This window comes from Andrographis paniculata, unplaced genomic scaffold (genome assembly GCF_009805555.1).
Source record: "Andrographis paniculata isolate CXL003 unplaced genomic scaffold, ASM980555v1 Contig72END, whole genome shotgun sequence".
Taxonomy (NCBI): Eukaryota; Viridiplantae; Streptophyta; class Magnoliopsida; order Lamiales; family Acanthaceae; genus Andrographis; species Andrographis paniculata.
Window position 1 is genome coordinate 1014086 of NW_026137609.1, and position 15497 is coordinate 1029582.

The following is a 15497-nucleotide window of genomic DNA, read 5'->3' on the forward strand; positions in this document are numbered from 1 at the left end:
TATATTTGTTTAATTTAATATAAATTAAATTTAAATATATATTATATTAATTGGATTGATTGCAATGGTCAAGGCTTGTTAAAAAGAAACTGCAAATACCGAATTATATAATTGATATCAATTGTTGGTTGTCTGTTCTGATATGTTCTGTTCGAGACGCATGCACCAAGGAAAAAAAGGTTTACTTGTGATGAAGATCGATCTATCCGTTAAAAAGAATGGAATGGAATGAAGTTCGTTCTTCAAGATCGCATCCAATTCAATTATTCCAGGTAATTTAATTTAATTTAATTCATCTATTCATTTTAAATACAATATTAAATTCAATTTTCATAATCGGTGAATCCTACTATTTAAATATAATATGAAAATATGGTGGATGAATTTTTTTTTTTTTTTTTTCAAAATATCTTTGTATAATAAATTATTATTATTACTCTCTTTTGTATAATAATAAAGTTAATTTTCTACATAAGTAAAAATAAAAATACAAATAAAAATGATATGCATATTCATATTCATATATATATATATTTGAGCTTTTATACTCAGATTTTATCAAATAATAGTAAGTCCTCCAAATATTAAATATAATATTAAATTCAATTTCCATAATACATCATCCTCAATTCATGACTTGTGTAATTTTCAGATTAGTTGCCACGTCAATCTGTTAAGTCCACATCACTCATTGTCTTACTAAAATGAATGAATTCTTTTATATTAGAATTAAAATTGATATTTTTATTTATATTAGAACTAAAATTAATGAATTTTTTTTGATATTTCACACACACACACACGTACATATGATCTCTTTCATTCAACTCCAACTCGGGTCTACGGGAAGTACTCCCTCGTATACATTCTATTAATTGTTATTTCACATTAGACTTACACACAATAACGCTAAAGTTCCAACGTAACCTTAGGATCATCTTGACAGCTTCAGTTGCTAACAGTCTGCTTTACTCTATAGCTAATAAACTACAAACAAGTGAAGCAAGGGGGAAAGGAGGTTAAAGAAGTTTGTAAATAACAACCAAACCCAAACCCAAACCCAAACCCAATACCAAGCAATAATTAATATAACAGTAACGCCAATGGTATATAAATTGATACAACATCAATGCAAAATTCAAAGAATGTAAGACCTTGAGCTAAGATCATTCGACATTTTCTTAAAAAAATTATAATGAACAACAATCCCCTTATGGCTTTGCTTGGGTCTTCGATCTCAATTTCGATGCTTATGTTTCGCCTCTGTCGCCGGAGCCGGAGCTAGCTTAGAGAGGGCGAGTGCGCCGGCCACTAGCTCGGCCACAGAGCAGAGCATTCTTCGGGATAGGATACTCATCTCTGAACGAGGTTGACGTCGTGTAAACTCTTAGATACAGTTGCTGTCCGAGGTACTGCCGAGCCCAAAACTCCGATCTGAGGTTCCACATTCCTACATTGTCTAAAGGAATATAAATGGCTGTCCATGACTTGGGATACACCTGCAATGTAAGAAGACATCTTGTTAAGAGAAACCCGAACCCCTGTTTCGATCACTGAAAGATTTTCTAATGTCTATGCTGTAGCTCACCTGAACCGTGCACCGCGAGACTGCGTCGCGAAGATTGTACTCGTTCCTGCTGTTCGAACTCCATGGCCCTCCATCCATTCTGATTCATCGATCACATTAGTAAGGGGATTGTCAAGAAATTTATGTGGTATGTGCAATGGTTAACGTGTTTCTTTAAATTTAAACTTCTAAGTGAAATGATCAGAGCCGGACGTCCTTATTCGAGTCCCATCGTCCCCCATTCGTTATCGTTCACTTGCACACGAAAGGACACGTTGGTTGACCCTGTAATAAATAATGATAATTTAACACAGTGCTTACCCGACTACGAAGAACGAGTATCCGTTGAGGTGATAGCTCTGCACAATATCCTCGTCGTTGATAAATACAATTTCAATGTACGCTCTGTAGTCGACACCAAGAACCGACGTATCGAGGTATATCCCTCCACCAGTAGGCGAATCAGGTATGCTCCCAACGCGGAAAACACCGCCAATTTTGAAATAGTCGGCTAGTTTCAAAGGGGTATCAGCCGGCACAAAGGAGACGCTGTTGATCGCATATCTCTGCTTGTTGTTAACCTGTCCGGCAGAGCTCGAAAGCCTGATTGTTCTTGTAGTATTGATCATGCCATAGTGGTAAGAGCCTTGCGGATTCGGCCTTGGTCCGCTCGCTGTAAGGTTCGTCCTGATGGAGCGAGCCTGATCGAGGGACCACTCGATTTCGGTGGTTGGTCCTCCTGGCAGGGGTCCGGAGGCAGGGCGATTGGAGCCGGAGTAGCGAAGGTAGCCGGTGGTCAGGAGGATGGGAGTCGAGAACCGGGTCGACACTACAATGTAATAATCCTGAGGGGGCTGATCGGCCGTTACAAGAACAGACATACATTGTCCGAGATGAATGTCGAGGGAGGAGTAGCTGATCTGCAAAGTGTGTGTTCCTTCGACCTCGACAACTTTCATCTTATGCCCTTGAATCCGGAGATTGAGCGAGTTTTGCAACCCGACGTTGCATATCCTAAACCTATACGTCTTCCCTGTTCGAAAAGCCAACAATGGTGTCAATGCCAAGAATGTAAGAAACAAACACATGGTTCTCGATGTTAGATGATGTAAATGACCGTATCACATAAAAGTTTTAATCTTTGGGAATAAATATCATATATTTATTTATATATTTATAAACGAGAATCAACCAACATTCAAGAATGCCAGGACGAGAAAAAAAAAAAAAAAAAGCCACCTTGTTGGACTGTGAAAGAAGTAGCATTCGGACCGCGGCCATTGATGAGGATTCCATCGACGAAAGGCAATTTGTTGCCTCCATCAAGAATGGCTCTCAAACTCTGAAAAAAGAAGCAGAATCATAAAACAAAATTCTGGACAGGGAATTCGGTTAAATCCAGGTTAAGGCATGACTCACAGTGTGATTAGCTTTGTACCAATCTCCAATCAGGACAGTGAAATCATCTGCCGGGGGATCGAATGGGACAGGGATAAGAGGCCGGCTAAGAATCCGAATGCCTCCGAAACCTCCGGCAGCCTTATGGAAAGCTAAGGATGGGAAATAAAAGAAGCTCCCAATTTGATCCTTCATCTGAAGAATGTAAGTGAAATTCTTCCCAGGAGGAATAGGGCATGTTGTTCCATAAACTCCATCTTCATAAGAGTTCCTCCTGTTCTGAATCCCACTCCTGTTCGACCGATCGATGTAATAATAATTCAGCCAATTCAACTAATTTACCATGTCCACACACAACAGGAACTTATAAAATAACTGTGTCAATATAAGCAATCGAATCCTAATTCTTGTCCTGACAGATAGATGAGGAGACATCAAGAATAACAACTTTCCAGTTGTTTACAGCTGCTGCAAAGCAATTTAGCAGTTCTTTGCATATTATGTTTTTTCACTGTATATATGTAATAATAAGGCAATATATGTTATGATTTGTGTGAGATGAAAACACTGTACTGGTCTGGACCCTCACTGATGTTTGTATTTGGGGAAAGAGATGCCTCCAGACAGATAAACCATCCCATGTGACTTGTTTTTATTTAATTAAATGGAAATCCATGTGCTTTCTTTTTCTTTTTTCTTTTTTTTCCCATTTTACAATCAGAGGAAACGGGATCAAAATTGAAGTCCATTTTGTATAAAATCTGGTACTTTCCTAACATAGAGATGGCGCAATGATTAAAACCCAATTTAATGGCATTTATTTTAGTAGGTGAGTATATGTTATTCTTATTTTTATACATATGCATTTGTTTATTACTAATATAATACATAAAGAACAGTGACAAAAATTCAAATTAGATCTTGTCAATTTCGATACCTGCCATATGTCTGTCTTCACTCTCTAATGCCAAGATTTCATTTTCACTAAATAAACTACTATGATTCACCACATATATTGAAAGGTAATCAAATCAAGCATTTTATTATTATTATTTTTTAATTTTCAGAGAGGCTAGAATGTTTTACTATGCTGTCTGAAAACAGATCTACTGCAAATTAACTAGGTTCATAAAAAAGAATATAGTGAGAAGAAGATCAATACTGGGTAGTGTTCTTACCAGTGAATGAGAAAAGGCTCATCCAAGCTGTTGAATACATTAACAATGATATTGTCATTGGTTACTGAGAAGATATTAGGACCTGGAAACTGCCCATTTATCAAAATACCCTGAAAGAACAATCACACACACAATCAAAAAACACAATCTTGGCAAAAACACAATCTTGGAATCACACTGTAAATCCAAGCACAAAACCAGAGAACGCAGAAGGAAAACCTGTTGAGGGACGCCAAGAGGATAGATAGTGCCATAAGTGACATTCCAAGTGAAGAACCTGTAGGGATCATCTGCTGCGCATAAGGCAAACAACACTAACAGAAATGACAACCTTATCTGCTGCTGATGCTGCATTTTGGAGGGGGGAGAAGTACTGAGAATGGTTATGAGGGACTGATAGAAGAAGAAGAAGAAGAAGAAGATGGTCAGAATGAAAGAGGGGTATTTATTTGAAGAATGTGTGCCCGTGTCTCTGGGGAAAAACCAATGGAGAAGTCAACAAGTGTGGACACTGTCCAGCTGTATACACACGTAAAATTACCAGCAAAAGATAGATTTGGTAAGTGCCGGCTTAAAGGGCTATGGTTAATGTAATCTAAAACAAACAAACAAGAAAGTATTAATGTAAGCAGTGAAATTGGAAGGTATGATAATGGATATTAATAAGAAAATTAATTAAGGATGAAAGAATCATTTAAGGAGAGGACAGCCGGGCTGGGGATGGGATGGGACCAATCCGCGTGAATGTGGTAATACCGTGTTCTTCTCTCTCACCTTGTCCCTGCAATTGGAAATCCTTCCTGTAAATATGCCTAATTCCATATTCAGAAACACAGAGGATAGACCTGAGGGGAAACATTGCAAAGTTAAAAAGTTTTACCTTGAAGAGAAGAAGATTCATTCTTTTTCTTGGGAACAGCTTTACCACTTTCTGCAATGAATTTTACTCAGCCTGCAATAACAGCAGCAATCATAATTGTCAAATGATCAGGTTGTGGAGCCGGCCGAAACTCTATTCACATGCTTGGCTACAATGGAAACTAATATAAACATAAATCAAAATTGCTTATAATCTACCTATAGTTTTAGAAAATGGAAAAATACTCTCATATAATACTACAAAGTCTTATACGATTTTAAATCATGATGCAAAATTTTCAAACGAAAATTGGATCGTAATTAATTTTGCCTAAAAATAATGATTTAAGTTTCTGTTGTTTACCCATGCTGAACAACACATTTTGGAAGTAAGTTTACAACCTCACATGATCAATACAAATATTTAGTGAATTCCAAAGCAAATTGACAATGAGTATGATGGGAATATCACCTTCACAATCATGAAGCAACAATAGCTACAATCCATGCTAAAGAGCAGCAAGAAAGAACATAGATTTGGAAACTTGACATTTGTAATATGTACACTGTCTACCTGAATTCAAGGGGCTTCGTCTCTACCAGAGAAGAAGATAATATAACAGAACTAATAACTGAAGACATACTAGCCATGGCTGATACATTCATGATCAAATAGCAAGAAAGTATCCAAGCCTTCAGCCTTTTAATAATGGGTTTTGAGATCAAGTTTTCATGCTTGTAACCTGAATCTCAGTGTCACAACAATTGGGTGGGTTTCCTAGTATGATACTCCTACCCAACTCAAAAACTAAAGCAACTAAAAGGTGTGCATAACTGCAAAAGTGAGGCTTATGGTGTGTGGCGATGACCTCAATTTGTCAGTTTGGTAAAAAAATATATATATAGAGAGAGATAGAGAGAGAGATTTTAGAGACATTCCCTTAATAGGATTCTGTTTTATGCCTTTTGATAATTATTTAAAGATCTCCCTTACTAATGTTTATGGTGAATACCGATATAGTGACCCAATTACATTCAAACATTTGCACGTGCAATTAATCAATCGATCATTCAAGTTCTATCATAGACATCCAAATCACACTAATCTAGGAAGAAATTGTGATTAGCAAACAGATTGCACTTTGACTATTTCGACAAGCTTCACATTTGCTCTTCTTTAGATCAAACTTCCACTTCCACACTTTCAAGATCACCTTTTTGTATTTTCTTATTTTCTGTAAGCAAGATTGACTTCTTTTTCTTCAATACTTCTTGCTTTTGGAATATTATCTTAATCGATTCTTCGAACCATGAAGTTTGGACACATAGTCAGACGTGTGCTGCAGCCTGCAGCTTGCTTGAGTGAACGAACACGCGAGGGAAAAATAACACAAAATACCCATTTTGATTTAAATAATAACAATTTATTATCAGAGAATCATTTTTCCAAATCAATTCTAAGGCCAATTGACTCAATCGGCATTTGATCTACGACTCTTTTAGGAATTTCGTCGAACATGATATGCTCACAGAGGCAAGCAATTGCAGACAGAGGAGCGCAATCTCCATGAAAAGTAAAACTTAATCAAGCACCAGTGAGTGCAAAAGTAGCAAATGAATACACGCAGACTAACTACACACAGAGACTCAACAATTCATCGAATTCCATAAATTAGCATCAAAATTCCAACAAACACTACACCAAGAAGTTACCCCTTCAATCCAGAAACACAAACTGCGACGCAAATTCGTCGACATTCCTACCTTTAACCCGTCGAGAACAGTTTGGTTACCATAGGGCTCGCAAGGTTTCTCACGATTCAGAAGGCTGGCGAGGAAGAAACCGTCTTACTTTCTAAATGGAATCTGAAATCGTTACTCGAGCAGAGCGAATTTAGTTAAATTTTCAAGAGCCACAATACCGATTTTAGTTTTGTTTCATTATTTAATTATTAATTGACCAATTTTCAGCAAAGATTTGATTTTTACAAATGCAATGTATATTACCCAAAACCTCGTATCTGTGTTCATGTCAGTTCTTTACAAAGTCAAGTATCAAAATTTCAGATCTGTCTTAAAGACGATCAGTCAGAATGTTAAGGAGTTTAACCCTAATTTCTACCAACGATCTAAACGATCTCTCCAGTCCAATCTCAATTCCTTCCATGGCGTCATCCAGATTTTTGAGTCCCTTCTGCACCAGCTGCACATCAAAACCCGTGACACTTTTGTCTCTGATTCTTCCCTGGAGAGATCTCACGGCGAAATCAACTCTCCCCATTTCATTACCGGCACTGTTTTCTCTTGCAGAGGCCGATGATTTCGCCAGCATCAGCCTGGAAACCAGAGACCAACTTCCCTGTTTGGTCACAGGCCTGGACAGCAACTCTAAAACGCTGCTGAAAAGTGCAACCGCATAGCCTGTCAGAAACTTCCAGAAATTTCCATCTGCATTGCTGTGCTTCAAATTCTTGAGCTTCTTCACACTCTTCTGCACGGATTTGTGCATTTTCTTCCTGAAGCATAAATACGATGATATATGGTGCTGGATGTCGGCATCCAGACAACCCTTGCGCCGCAATGCTGACTGGAGGGATTGCACGTTGTCCCTGATCATCAAGATCGTTTCTTTAATCGCGTTGCACGAGTCGATCAGCTCGATTGAGTTCTCCAGGGAGTCCTCCAGCGATTGTTTGGTGGTATCAATTTCGGATAAAGAATTGCACAAACCCGCGAGACTTAGAAGACCTGATTGGACTGTTTCTGAGGTGACTGGAGCTGTTGGGGAAAGGGAACTGGGATTGTGCCATGATTTTAGCTTTTGTAGCTGACATTCAATTTTTGTGGATTTTAAGGTATGTAGCCTTGAAGGCAAGCTGATTGACCTTACTTGGAAACCACGCAGCGCCATTTTTGAAGATGAAAGCAAAAGCTCAGTCACAGTTGATGAATTTGGAGATGGCGATTTGGGGATTGTATATATAGTGAGACAGCGGCTGATGTTTTTCCATGTGATGCAGCAATATGGGCTGCTGAGATTAGCGTTTTTTAATGTTGTCTGTTCCAATTTTCACCGGCAAACAGACAAATCTTATGATATGGTGTAATATATATATTACTGCAAGAGAGACAGTCGGTGTTTCATGTGTATATACTAAGAAAAAGTCGAAGTTATGCAAAATGCATTGAATATATAATTGACAGTGTAGAACGTACAGACTGTACTTGATCAATTCCATATGTTTATGGTCTTAGAAATGTTTGATCGAATTAAATAGGAGAATGAATGAATATTATAGAATATGGATGAATGTGTGGACAAGACAGAGAAAATTAGATGATGATTAAATTAAAGAAGCATTCATGCATCTAGGCGATAATGTCCATTCCCCTTTGTCTCATTGCGAATTGAATGCAGTGTGGAGGAGACAATAGATATCATCTGCACTATACTGGAAACGAAATGAAATTAAACAAAACAGAGGGAATGTGAAGATCTCAGAAATGGCTCTGGTCATAAGATTTGTATGTAGAGGGGATGGGGAACATCGCCATGTGTGTGAGCTGAGCTGAGCATCGTCACTTTGTTGATCTGATTTTCTATGGTAAGTAACTAATTGTTTTCTAACAGCATATTTGAATTATTTAAGAATGTTAAAGAATTCTGTCTCACAAAACAAATGGTAAGAACACCTCTTTATCATTGATAATTCTTCTTATTGCACCAGTTTTTCCCTGAAAATGTGCATTTAGGCCTCCCTGACCCTGTCATGTCATGCCAAGCTGTAAGAATAAAAAAACACCGGGTAGGGAGGGTAGGGGGGTTCTTGAATGCTCTGCCTGCCACCTCAGATTCTGAACTTTACAGTGCAGTTCCATTTTCAACGCCATGTGAGGCTGTTAGTTATTTCAGTTGGGCTTCTCCCTGAGTAGGATCTGAGATCCAAATGGATCCTCCAAGCATGGACTCTGTCTGATTCAAATAATGCATGAGATTATCCTGATGATACAGAGAAGATTGCTCTTCGTTGGCACTTGATTTTGTTTAATCCGGAGGAACACCAGAACCAGATTATCTGATTGTCTGTAAAGCCCATTGAACTGAAAATTTCGATATGTGACAAGCTGAGTTGGAGGATCCCCCTTATGTGATTAAATGGAGGTTTTCATATATCTTTTGGGGGAAAAAAAACTGAGAGATTTTTGTGTGATTTGTGAGCAGTGAATTCAGAACTTTGTGTGTCCTTGTAACCATTTTTATCAAGAGAGAAGAGTAGAATCTTGTGTTATTAAGGGTGTGTTTGATTTTTGTGAGAGAAGAGTAGAATCTTGTGTTATTAAGGGTGTGTTTGATTTGCATGAGAGAAGAGTATAATCTTGTGTTATTAAGGGTGTGTTTTCATTGGAGAAAATTTTAAGCGTGAAATATAGAAAATTGTATAAATAATATAACAATTTTATTTTTATTTTTTTATGTTAAAATCTTTTATGAAACCTACAAAATTACATTATATTAGTCATAAAAAAAAATAAAATAAAAAAACTATTTTAACATCCCTTCAAACTCACCTAAATGGTATAACATGAACTATGCAAAATTGAAAAGTTGTTATAAAATCATAAACAAAGGTTGAATGTACTCGGAAAAAATGGATTGATGTATTATATCTAATCAATGAAAAGAATAATATCTGATAAATGTAAAAATATTTTATAAAAATTCAAAAATTGCATTATATTGATCAACAAATCAAAATTCCTATATAAAACAGACTTGATAGGTATATAAAGCTAAGAAGTGTACAAAAATTTAAATTTAAATATACTGAATCTAAGTTAGGGATATAAAGCAAGAAGTGTTCAATAAAATCAACCCTTGAGTGAGTACTTCTTCCCTGTGAAGGGCTGGAACTTGGGATCTTCATTCTTAGGGGGTTCTTGCTTAGCGTCCTTCGAAGTATCCTTCTGTGTTTCACGAGTGCCATTATTGCCATTTGAGCCAAAGACGAGCTTTCCCTGAAATCGGCGACCAGTCCTTTGTGAGCTAGAACTGCTGCTCGGCATGACTGTCTTGTCTTCAGAACCAGACGACGAAGATGAAGAAGGCTGAGGCTGGGCTTTTGAAGGTTTTTCATCCAAACGTCTCCCAGAACCAGTAAATGGATTAAACTTGGGTTCAGTTTCAACTGGAGGTTCTTGATCTGCAACAGAAGAATTGCTTTCTGGAATGGATTGGGATGGCTTTTCTGGTTCCTTGTAATCAAGAGGAGGGGCAAAGTCCACTTCACAATCAGTTTCAATGATGCTTATTGCATTCGATGGCCTCGTCCCAACGATATCTATGTAATACCTTTTATCATTATATGCCACCATAATACTATCTCCAGTGGTCAGGCAAGAAAAGTTCCTCAGTGAGTTCTCCAAGACAACTCTGGGATTGGAAACATCCAAGAAATCTCTAGTGTGAGGCTGCAGTTTAAAATAAGTACCCTTTGGAAGTGAAACATTCTTCACACGCACAATATCTCCTTCTTCTAACAACAGATTCTCCATCATCCAGTGGGGCATAAAAATCACACCTTCTTCAGCAATGAACTCCAAAACTCCACAATGCGAGACACGCTCAGTAGCAGTAGTTCGGAGCTCGAATAACATAGGGTAATCAATTTGAAGAGATGCAAGTCGGTCGAGAGCAGAAGGAGGCATGATAACTTTGTCGCCATTTTCGATTTGCAGCTTCTCAATGAAAGATGCTGGATAGCACCGGTAGGTTTGCTCGAAGGATGATCCGTGGTAGCCATATCCGTCGTAAGACATGTTTACTGCACTTCAGATATCAGCAATTCGTTCCCAACGCAGGAGAGGAGAAAAGGGAGAAGTAAACCGCCGGAGAGAAATTGCGAAAAGAAATTGAAGGGAAGGAAGAAGATGCTTGTGGACGTATGGTGGCTTCTGGTGCGCGCTATTTAAAGAAGTCGTAATTTGTTTAGATAAATACGGAGCATATACGAAAATATTTTAAGATTTTGGAAAATCCTGAAAATCCTAAGATATGTGGGTTTTATAGTAAATTTAATTTTTATTGTTAAGATTATTATTATTTTTTTAAAATTATCAAATTAAATAATTATTTTTTTAATATTATATTATAAATTTATTTTATATCTAATATATCTATTTATATATAATCACATTATGCTACTTAAAATTTTAAATTTAAAGTTCCAAACCCACATCAAATACACCCTAAATATCTTGAACCCTTGTATAAATTACTTAGAAATGAATTTTTAGTTATTTAAAGAGAGATTATGGGTGTATTGGCGGTAGCGGGAAGATCCTAATTTTTATTTTTTTTAAAAAAAATTATAAATATAAAAATATTATAGTAATTATAATTTAATAAAAAATATATAATATATATCATTTTGTAGAAAATAAAATTTTTATCATACAAATAAATAAAAATTTAGAAATATATATAGGTATAATAAAAATTTATAATCAAATTATACAAATTAATACATATTTATATTATTATATTCATTACCATCAAATTAGTACACATTAAAACTCTTCAAATTCAACCAAACTTAAACACAAAAAAACATACAAATTCAAATTCATCCCAAAATTCAAATAAAAATCAAAATCAAACTCAAATTTCTCCAAAACTCGTCTGAAACAACACACAGGGTGTGTTTGTTTGGAGGTTTGGATTTTGGATTGAGATTTGAATAGTAAAAATTTTGAATTTGAATAGTTGTATGATGTGATATAAATAAGTGTTGATGTGATGTTTGGAATGTAAAATTGATTTTTGGTATAATATAAAAAATAAAAAATAGGGGTTTGATTTGATATTTTTGAGAGAAAAATTTTGGATGAATAGTATAATTTTGATAAAATCCTACAATCGAACACACCCTAAATTAATTTTATTTATTATTATTAGTTTTTGTTTTTTCATTTATTTCATGCCAACCAAGGCAATCTTTATTGGCGACTTGGTGTGGACCTGAGCCCACCCCCTAACCATTGAGCTTTTATTTTTTTTTGTTATATATATATATATATATATATATATTAATTTTTTTGAGCTAATGTGTTCTTTTGTTAAATTTTTTCATTTTTTAATTATTTATTATTTTTTTAAATATCAAATTAAATATTTATTTTTTATTTTTTATTTTCTTTATATTATATTAAAAATTAATTTTATATTCAAAATATCATCAATATCTACTTATTTCATATCATTCTATTAATCCAATTCACAATTTTTACCATTTAAATCTCAATAAAAAATCCAATTCCACAAACAAAACTACCCTAAATGGATAATGGCAGATTCTTTTAGGCTACACACTATGAAACGATATTTTATGGTTTTTTGGTTTACACAGAAAATTTTGAAATAGTAACATTAGTGTTTCTTTAAAATATCACATCAAATTTATTTATTTATTTTTATAAAATATTATACTCTCTCCGTCTATTGGAAGGGTAGCATTTATTTTTTGCACATAGATTTTTAAATATTAGTATTATATTGAATTGTAGCAAAAAAGACAAAAATACCCTTATTAGTATGATATAATATAAAAGTAATGATTTGTGTAATATATTGTAAGTTGAAAGAGTATTTATTATGTTAAGTATATAGTACAATTACTAAATTAGGAAATTGTAACTTTATTTTTGGAACAGATGAAAATAGAAAATGGTAATATTTGAACGGAAGGAGTATAAAATATTAAAGGTTTGTTTGTTTTGTTAAAAAATAAAATATTTTTTTTCAAAAAATTTAATATATTATACACGTCCATTACTTTTATATTATCTACCTAATTTTATATACTTTACATTAAAAAAAAAATCTTTAAACTATTTTACAAGATAAACAAACCTTGATTTGTTACCATTTCTAAATTTTTAAAATTTCATAACTCTATTATTTAACCAGAGGTTTTTTATAAAACAAAAAATAAAAATTAAGTAACAAACCTAAAACATCATCAAACTTGAAGTTTTGAAATAGTTGTAAATGTGATTTTACTACTTCTTCCGTCCCAAAACTATGATTTTTTTTTAGTTGGGTACGAGATTTAAGGAATATTGATATTATATTGATACTTGATAAAAAAATATGAGTAAAAAACTTCTTATTTTTTTTTTTTACTTTTACGAGTGTATTAGTAAAAAAAACAGTAACATTTATATAATAATAATAATGAAAAATATGGATAATTTTATGGTGAGATGAGTATTTATGGAAATAATACTATTTTTTTTAGATGAATAAAAATGATAAACAAGACTATTGTATTGGGACGAAGAAGTATTAAATATGTAATGAAATGTTATTTAATTTTAAATTTAGTTATGACATAATATATATCTGATTAATTTAAATTTAGCATATGTTTTGAATATTTTAAAAGTATATTTAAATAAAATATATATTCAATATGAATATATTATTTTGTAAAACATAAATTTTATATTATATAAAAAAAAATAAAAATATATTACATGTATAATTAATATTTTCTTAGTCCCAGCAAAGATAAGCTTTTATTTGGTCACAACAATTTAGGTAGTATAAATTAATTATTTAGATAGCATGGACTAGTTATTTAATGATTGAAGAAAATTAAAATATGTATTTAAATATTTTTAACAATAAATTTTAATAAAATATATGAATTTGATTTGGTAGAGAATAAAATTTTATATAATATAAATAAATGAAAATTTTAAAGATATATACAAATATTGGTTAATTAATGAGAAAGATAAAAATAAAAATATTTTAAATGGATCTTACTTATAAAAAATTAAAATTTTAATTAAATTAATTTATATTTATAAAGTTAATTTAAAAATAATAAATTTATTAAAAATAGAAATAGTTATCTAGATAGATAGAGGAATTAATTGGGTCCTCGATCACAATTCACAACACACACACAGAGAGGTTACGGGGAAGCAAGAACAAGATCATTAATTATATTTATTTATTTTTCTAGCAGTTTATACATATCATCGTCATCACTGAGGTGAGATGAGATGGACAAGACAAGAGAAGAGAAAGACGTGGATGGATATGATATGGATATGGATATTATTGTAAGAAATGGATCGATCATAGATCGTAACGACGATGGGTGTTGTGATGAATATGAACCTTTGTCTTAATCCAGTTGAGAGTGTCTCTGAGAGAAGCCTTGAGCTTACCTTCAGTGCCCAACATGTTGTACCCAGCGATCCTTTTCTTCCTCTTCATTTCTGCTGCTGCTGGATCAGTGCCAGTGCCAGTAGTACCTCCTGCCTTTGCAGTTGCACCATTTGGCCCGTTGAAGGTGTAGGGCGGGTTGGCCCGGTTCTCCAACCCGAATTCGGATGACGACGATGAGCAGTAGTAGCGAGGGTATGACCTGCTGCCGCTTTTCTCCATCTCCTTCACGAATTAATCCAACCAAATTATACATATATAAAATGTTAAAAAGTTTTCAAAAATAACAAAAGCCAAAGTTGGCGGTTTCATGTCGGCTTGGCTTTTATTATATAAATATATATATATATATATTCTGAGTCCTGATTTTTTGGCAGCCTAACTCTGCTTTATTATTATTATTATTATTATGAACCCAGTTTGTGTTTACACTCTTTCTCATGTGTAAAGCAACTAAATTACTATTACACATTACCCTTTTATGCCTACATTTCATTATCAATATATATAGGGTTTAATCATCATGTGTGGGGCAGCCTCCATTCCTCCTTGTTCATTGCTTTTCTCAATTCACACACACACACATATCCATATATATATATATATATATAATTAAAGAGAGAGAGAGAGAGAGAGAGAGAGAGAGAGAGAGAGAGAGAGAGAGAGAGAGAGAGAGAGAGAGAGAGAGAGAGAGAGAGAGAGAGAGAGAGAGAGAGAGAGAACAAAAAGAAAAGGGCACATGCTTTCGGCTCTCACGCTAGAAATCACCAATGGAAGCTCAACTCAAGTAGGGGTTTGGTGATCACACATATATATTTGTGTATATATATATATGCATGTATAAATCATGAGGAAGTAAGAGTGTTTTTTGTTAATAGTTGATTTGTAGTTGGAAGTTTACTTTGACAAGATTTATTTCAAATTTTATCTATGATTATTAAAATATATATAGTTAAATATTTTAAAATTATAGTTTCATTAAATATATTCAATATTAATATTATTTTATAAAATAACTTTTATATAATACAAGTATATAATTAATATAAATTAATTTTATAAAAAAATCAAAAAATATATAAATATATTTATTTATTAAAAAAATAAAAATAAAATATTACTTTCTCTACTTGTCAAAATTATGTATATAATAAATATTAAAAAAATAATACTATAATTTTCGGGACATAAAGAGTGTGTTTTTTTGGTTGAGATTAGAAAAAATTGATTTGAATTTGGTATTAAAATAATATTTAGT

General features: G+C 33.6%; 4 protein-coding genes and 1 long non-coding RNA gene across 6 annotated transcripts; 1 reads left to right on the forward strand and 4 right to left on the reverse strand.

The window, feature by feature from the left end:
* Window positions 1-191: 191 nt before the first annotated feature.
* On the forward strand, window positions 192-1419 carry LOC127265294 (uncharacterized). Its single transcript, XR_007841935.1, has 2 exons — window positions 192-272; window positions 980-1419. It is a non-coding gene; the product is annotated as an uncharacterized LOC127265294 (long non-coding RNA).
* Window positions 1064-6880, reverse strand: LOC127265293 (L-ascorbate oxidase homolog). 2 transcript variants are annotated; one of them, XM_051295032.1, is made up of 9 exons: window positions 6766-6880; window positions 5024-5095; window positions 4363-4924; window positions 4144-4253; window positions 2987-3257; window positions 2807-2909; window positions 1889-2600; window positions 1589-1667; window positions 1064-1499 (listed from the first exon to the last, which is right to left on the reverse strand). In XM_051295032.1, exons 3-9 carry the CDS (start codon window positions 4495-4497, stop codon window positions 1287-1289), a joined length of 1623 nt encoding a protein of 540 aa, XP_051150989.1. In that variant the 5' UTR covers window positions 4498-4924; window positions 5024-5095; window positions 6766-6880; the 3' UTR covers window positions 1064-1286. The 2 variants fall into 2 exon arrangements, with proteins under 2 accessions (XP_051150989.1, XP_051150990.1); XM_051295033.1 differs by lacking the exon at window positions 6766-6880 and adding an exon at window positions 5576-5627.
* Window positions 6881-7075: 195 nt separating this feature from the next.
* LOC127265203 (uncharacterized) lies at window positions 7076-7912 on the reverse strand. The gene has a single exon (XM_051294909.1). The coding sequence runs from the start codon at window positions 7910-7912 to the stop codon at window positions 7076-7078; it is 837 nt and encodes a 278-aa protein (XP_051150866.1).
* Window positions 7913-9778: 1866 nt separating this feature from the next.
* LOC127265322 (uncharacterized) lies at window positions 9779-10916 on the reverse strand. Its single transcript, XM_051295075.1, has one exon. The coding sequence runs from the start codon at window positions 10816-10818 to the stop codon at window positions 9871-9873; it is 948 nt and encodes a 315-aa protein (XP_051151032.1). The 5' UTR covers window positions 10819-10916; the 3' UTR covers window positions 9779-9870.
* A 3042-nt stretch (window positions 10917-13958) lies between these two features.
* On the reverse strand, window positions 13959-14491 carry LOC127265319 (uncharacterized). Its single transcript, XM_051295070.1, has one exon. The coding sequence runs from the start codon at window positions 14459-14461 to the stop codon at window positions 14150-14152; it is 312 nt and encodes a 103-aa protein (XP_051151027.1). The 5' UTR covers window positions 14462-14491; the 3' UTR covers window positions 13959-14149.
* Between the last annotated feature and the right edge of the window lie 1006 nt (window positions 14492-15497).

Coding starts and splice junctions, on each gene's coding strand:
- LOC127265293 (XM_051295032.1), bottom strand. CDS start 4,497: ATGCAGCATCAGCAGCAGATAAGGTTGTCATTTCTGTTAGTGTTGTTT. Junction 3,258..4,143: donor GAGCCTTTTCTCATTCACTG/GTAAGAACACTA, acceptor TCGGTCGAACAG/GAGTGGGATTCAGAACAGGA. Junction 1,668..1,888: donor TACTCGTTCTTCGTAGTCGG/GTAAGCACTGTG, acceptor TCGATGAATCAG/AATGGATGGAGGGCCATGGA.
- LOC127265203 (XM_051294909.1), bottom strand. CDS start 7,912: ATGGCGCTGCGTGGTTTCCAAGTAAGGTCAATCAGCTTGCCTTCAAGG.
- LOC127265322 (XM_051295075.1), bottom strand. CDS start 10,818: ATGTCTTACGACGGATATGGCTACCACGGATCATCCTTCGAGCAAACC.
- LOC127265319 (XM_051295070.1), bottom strand. CDS start 14,461: ATGGAGAAAAGCGGCAGCAGGTCATACCCTCGCTACTACTGCTCATCG.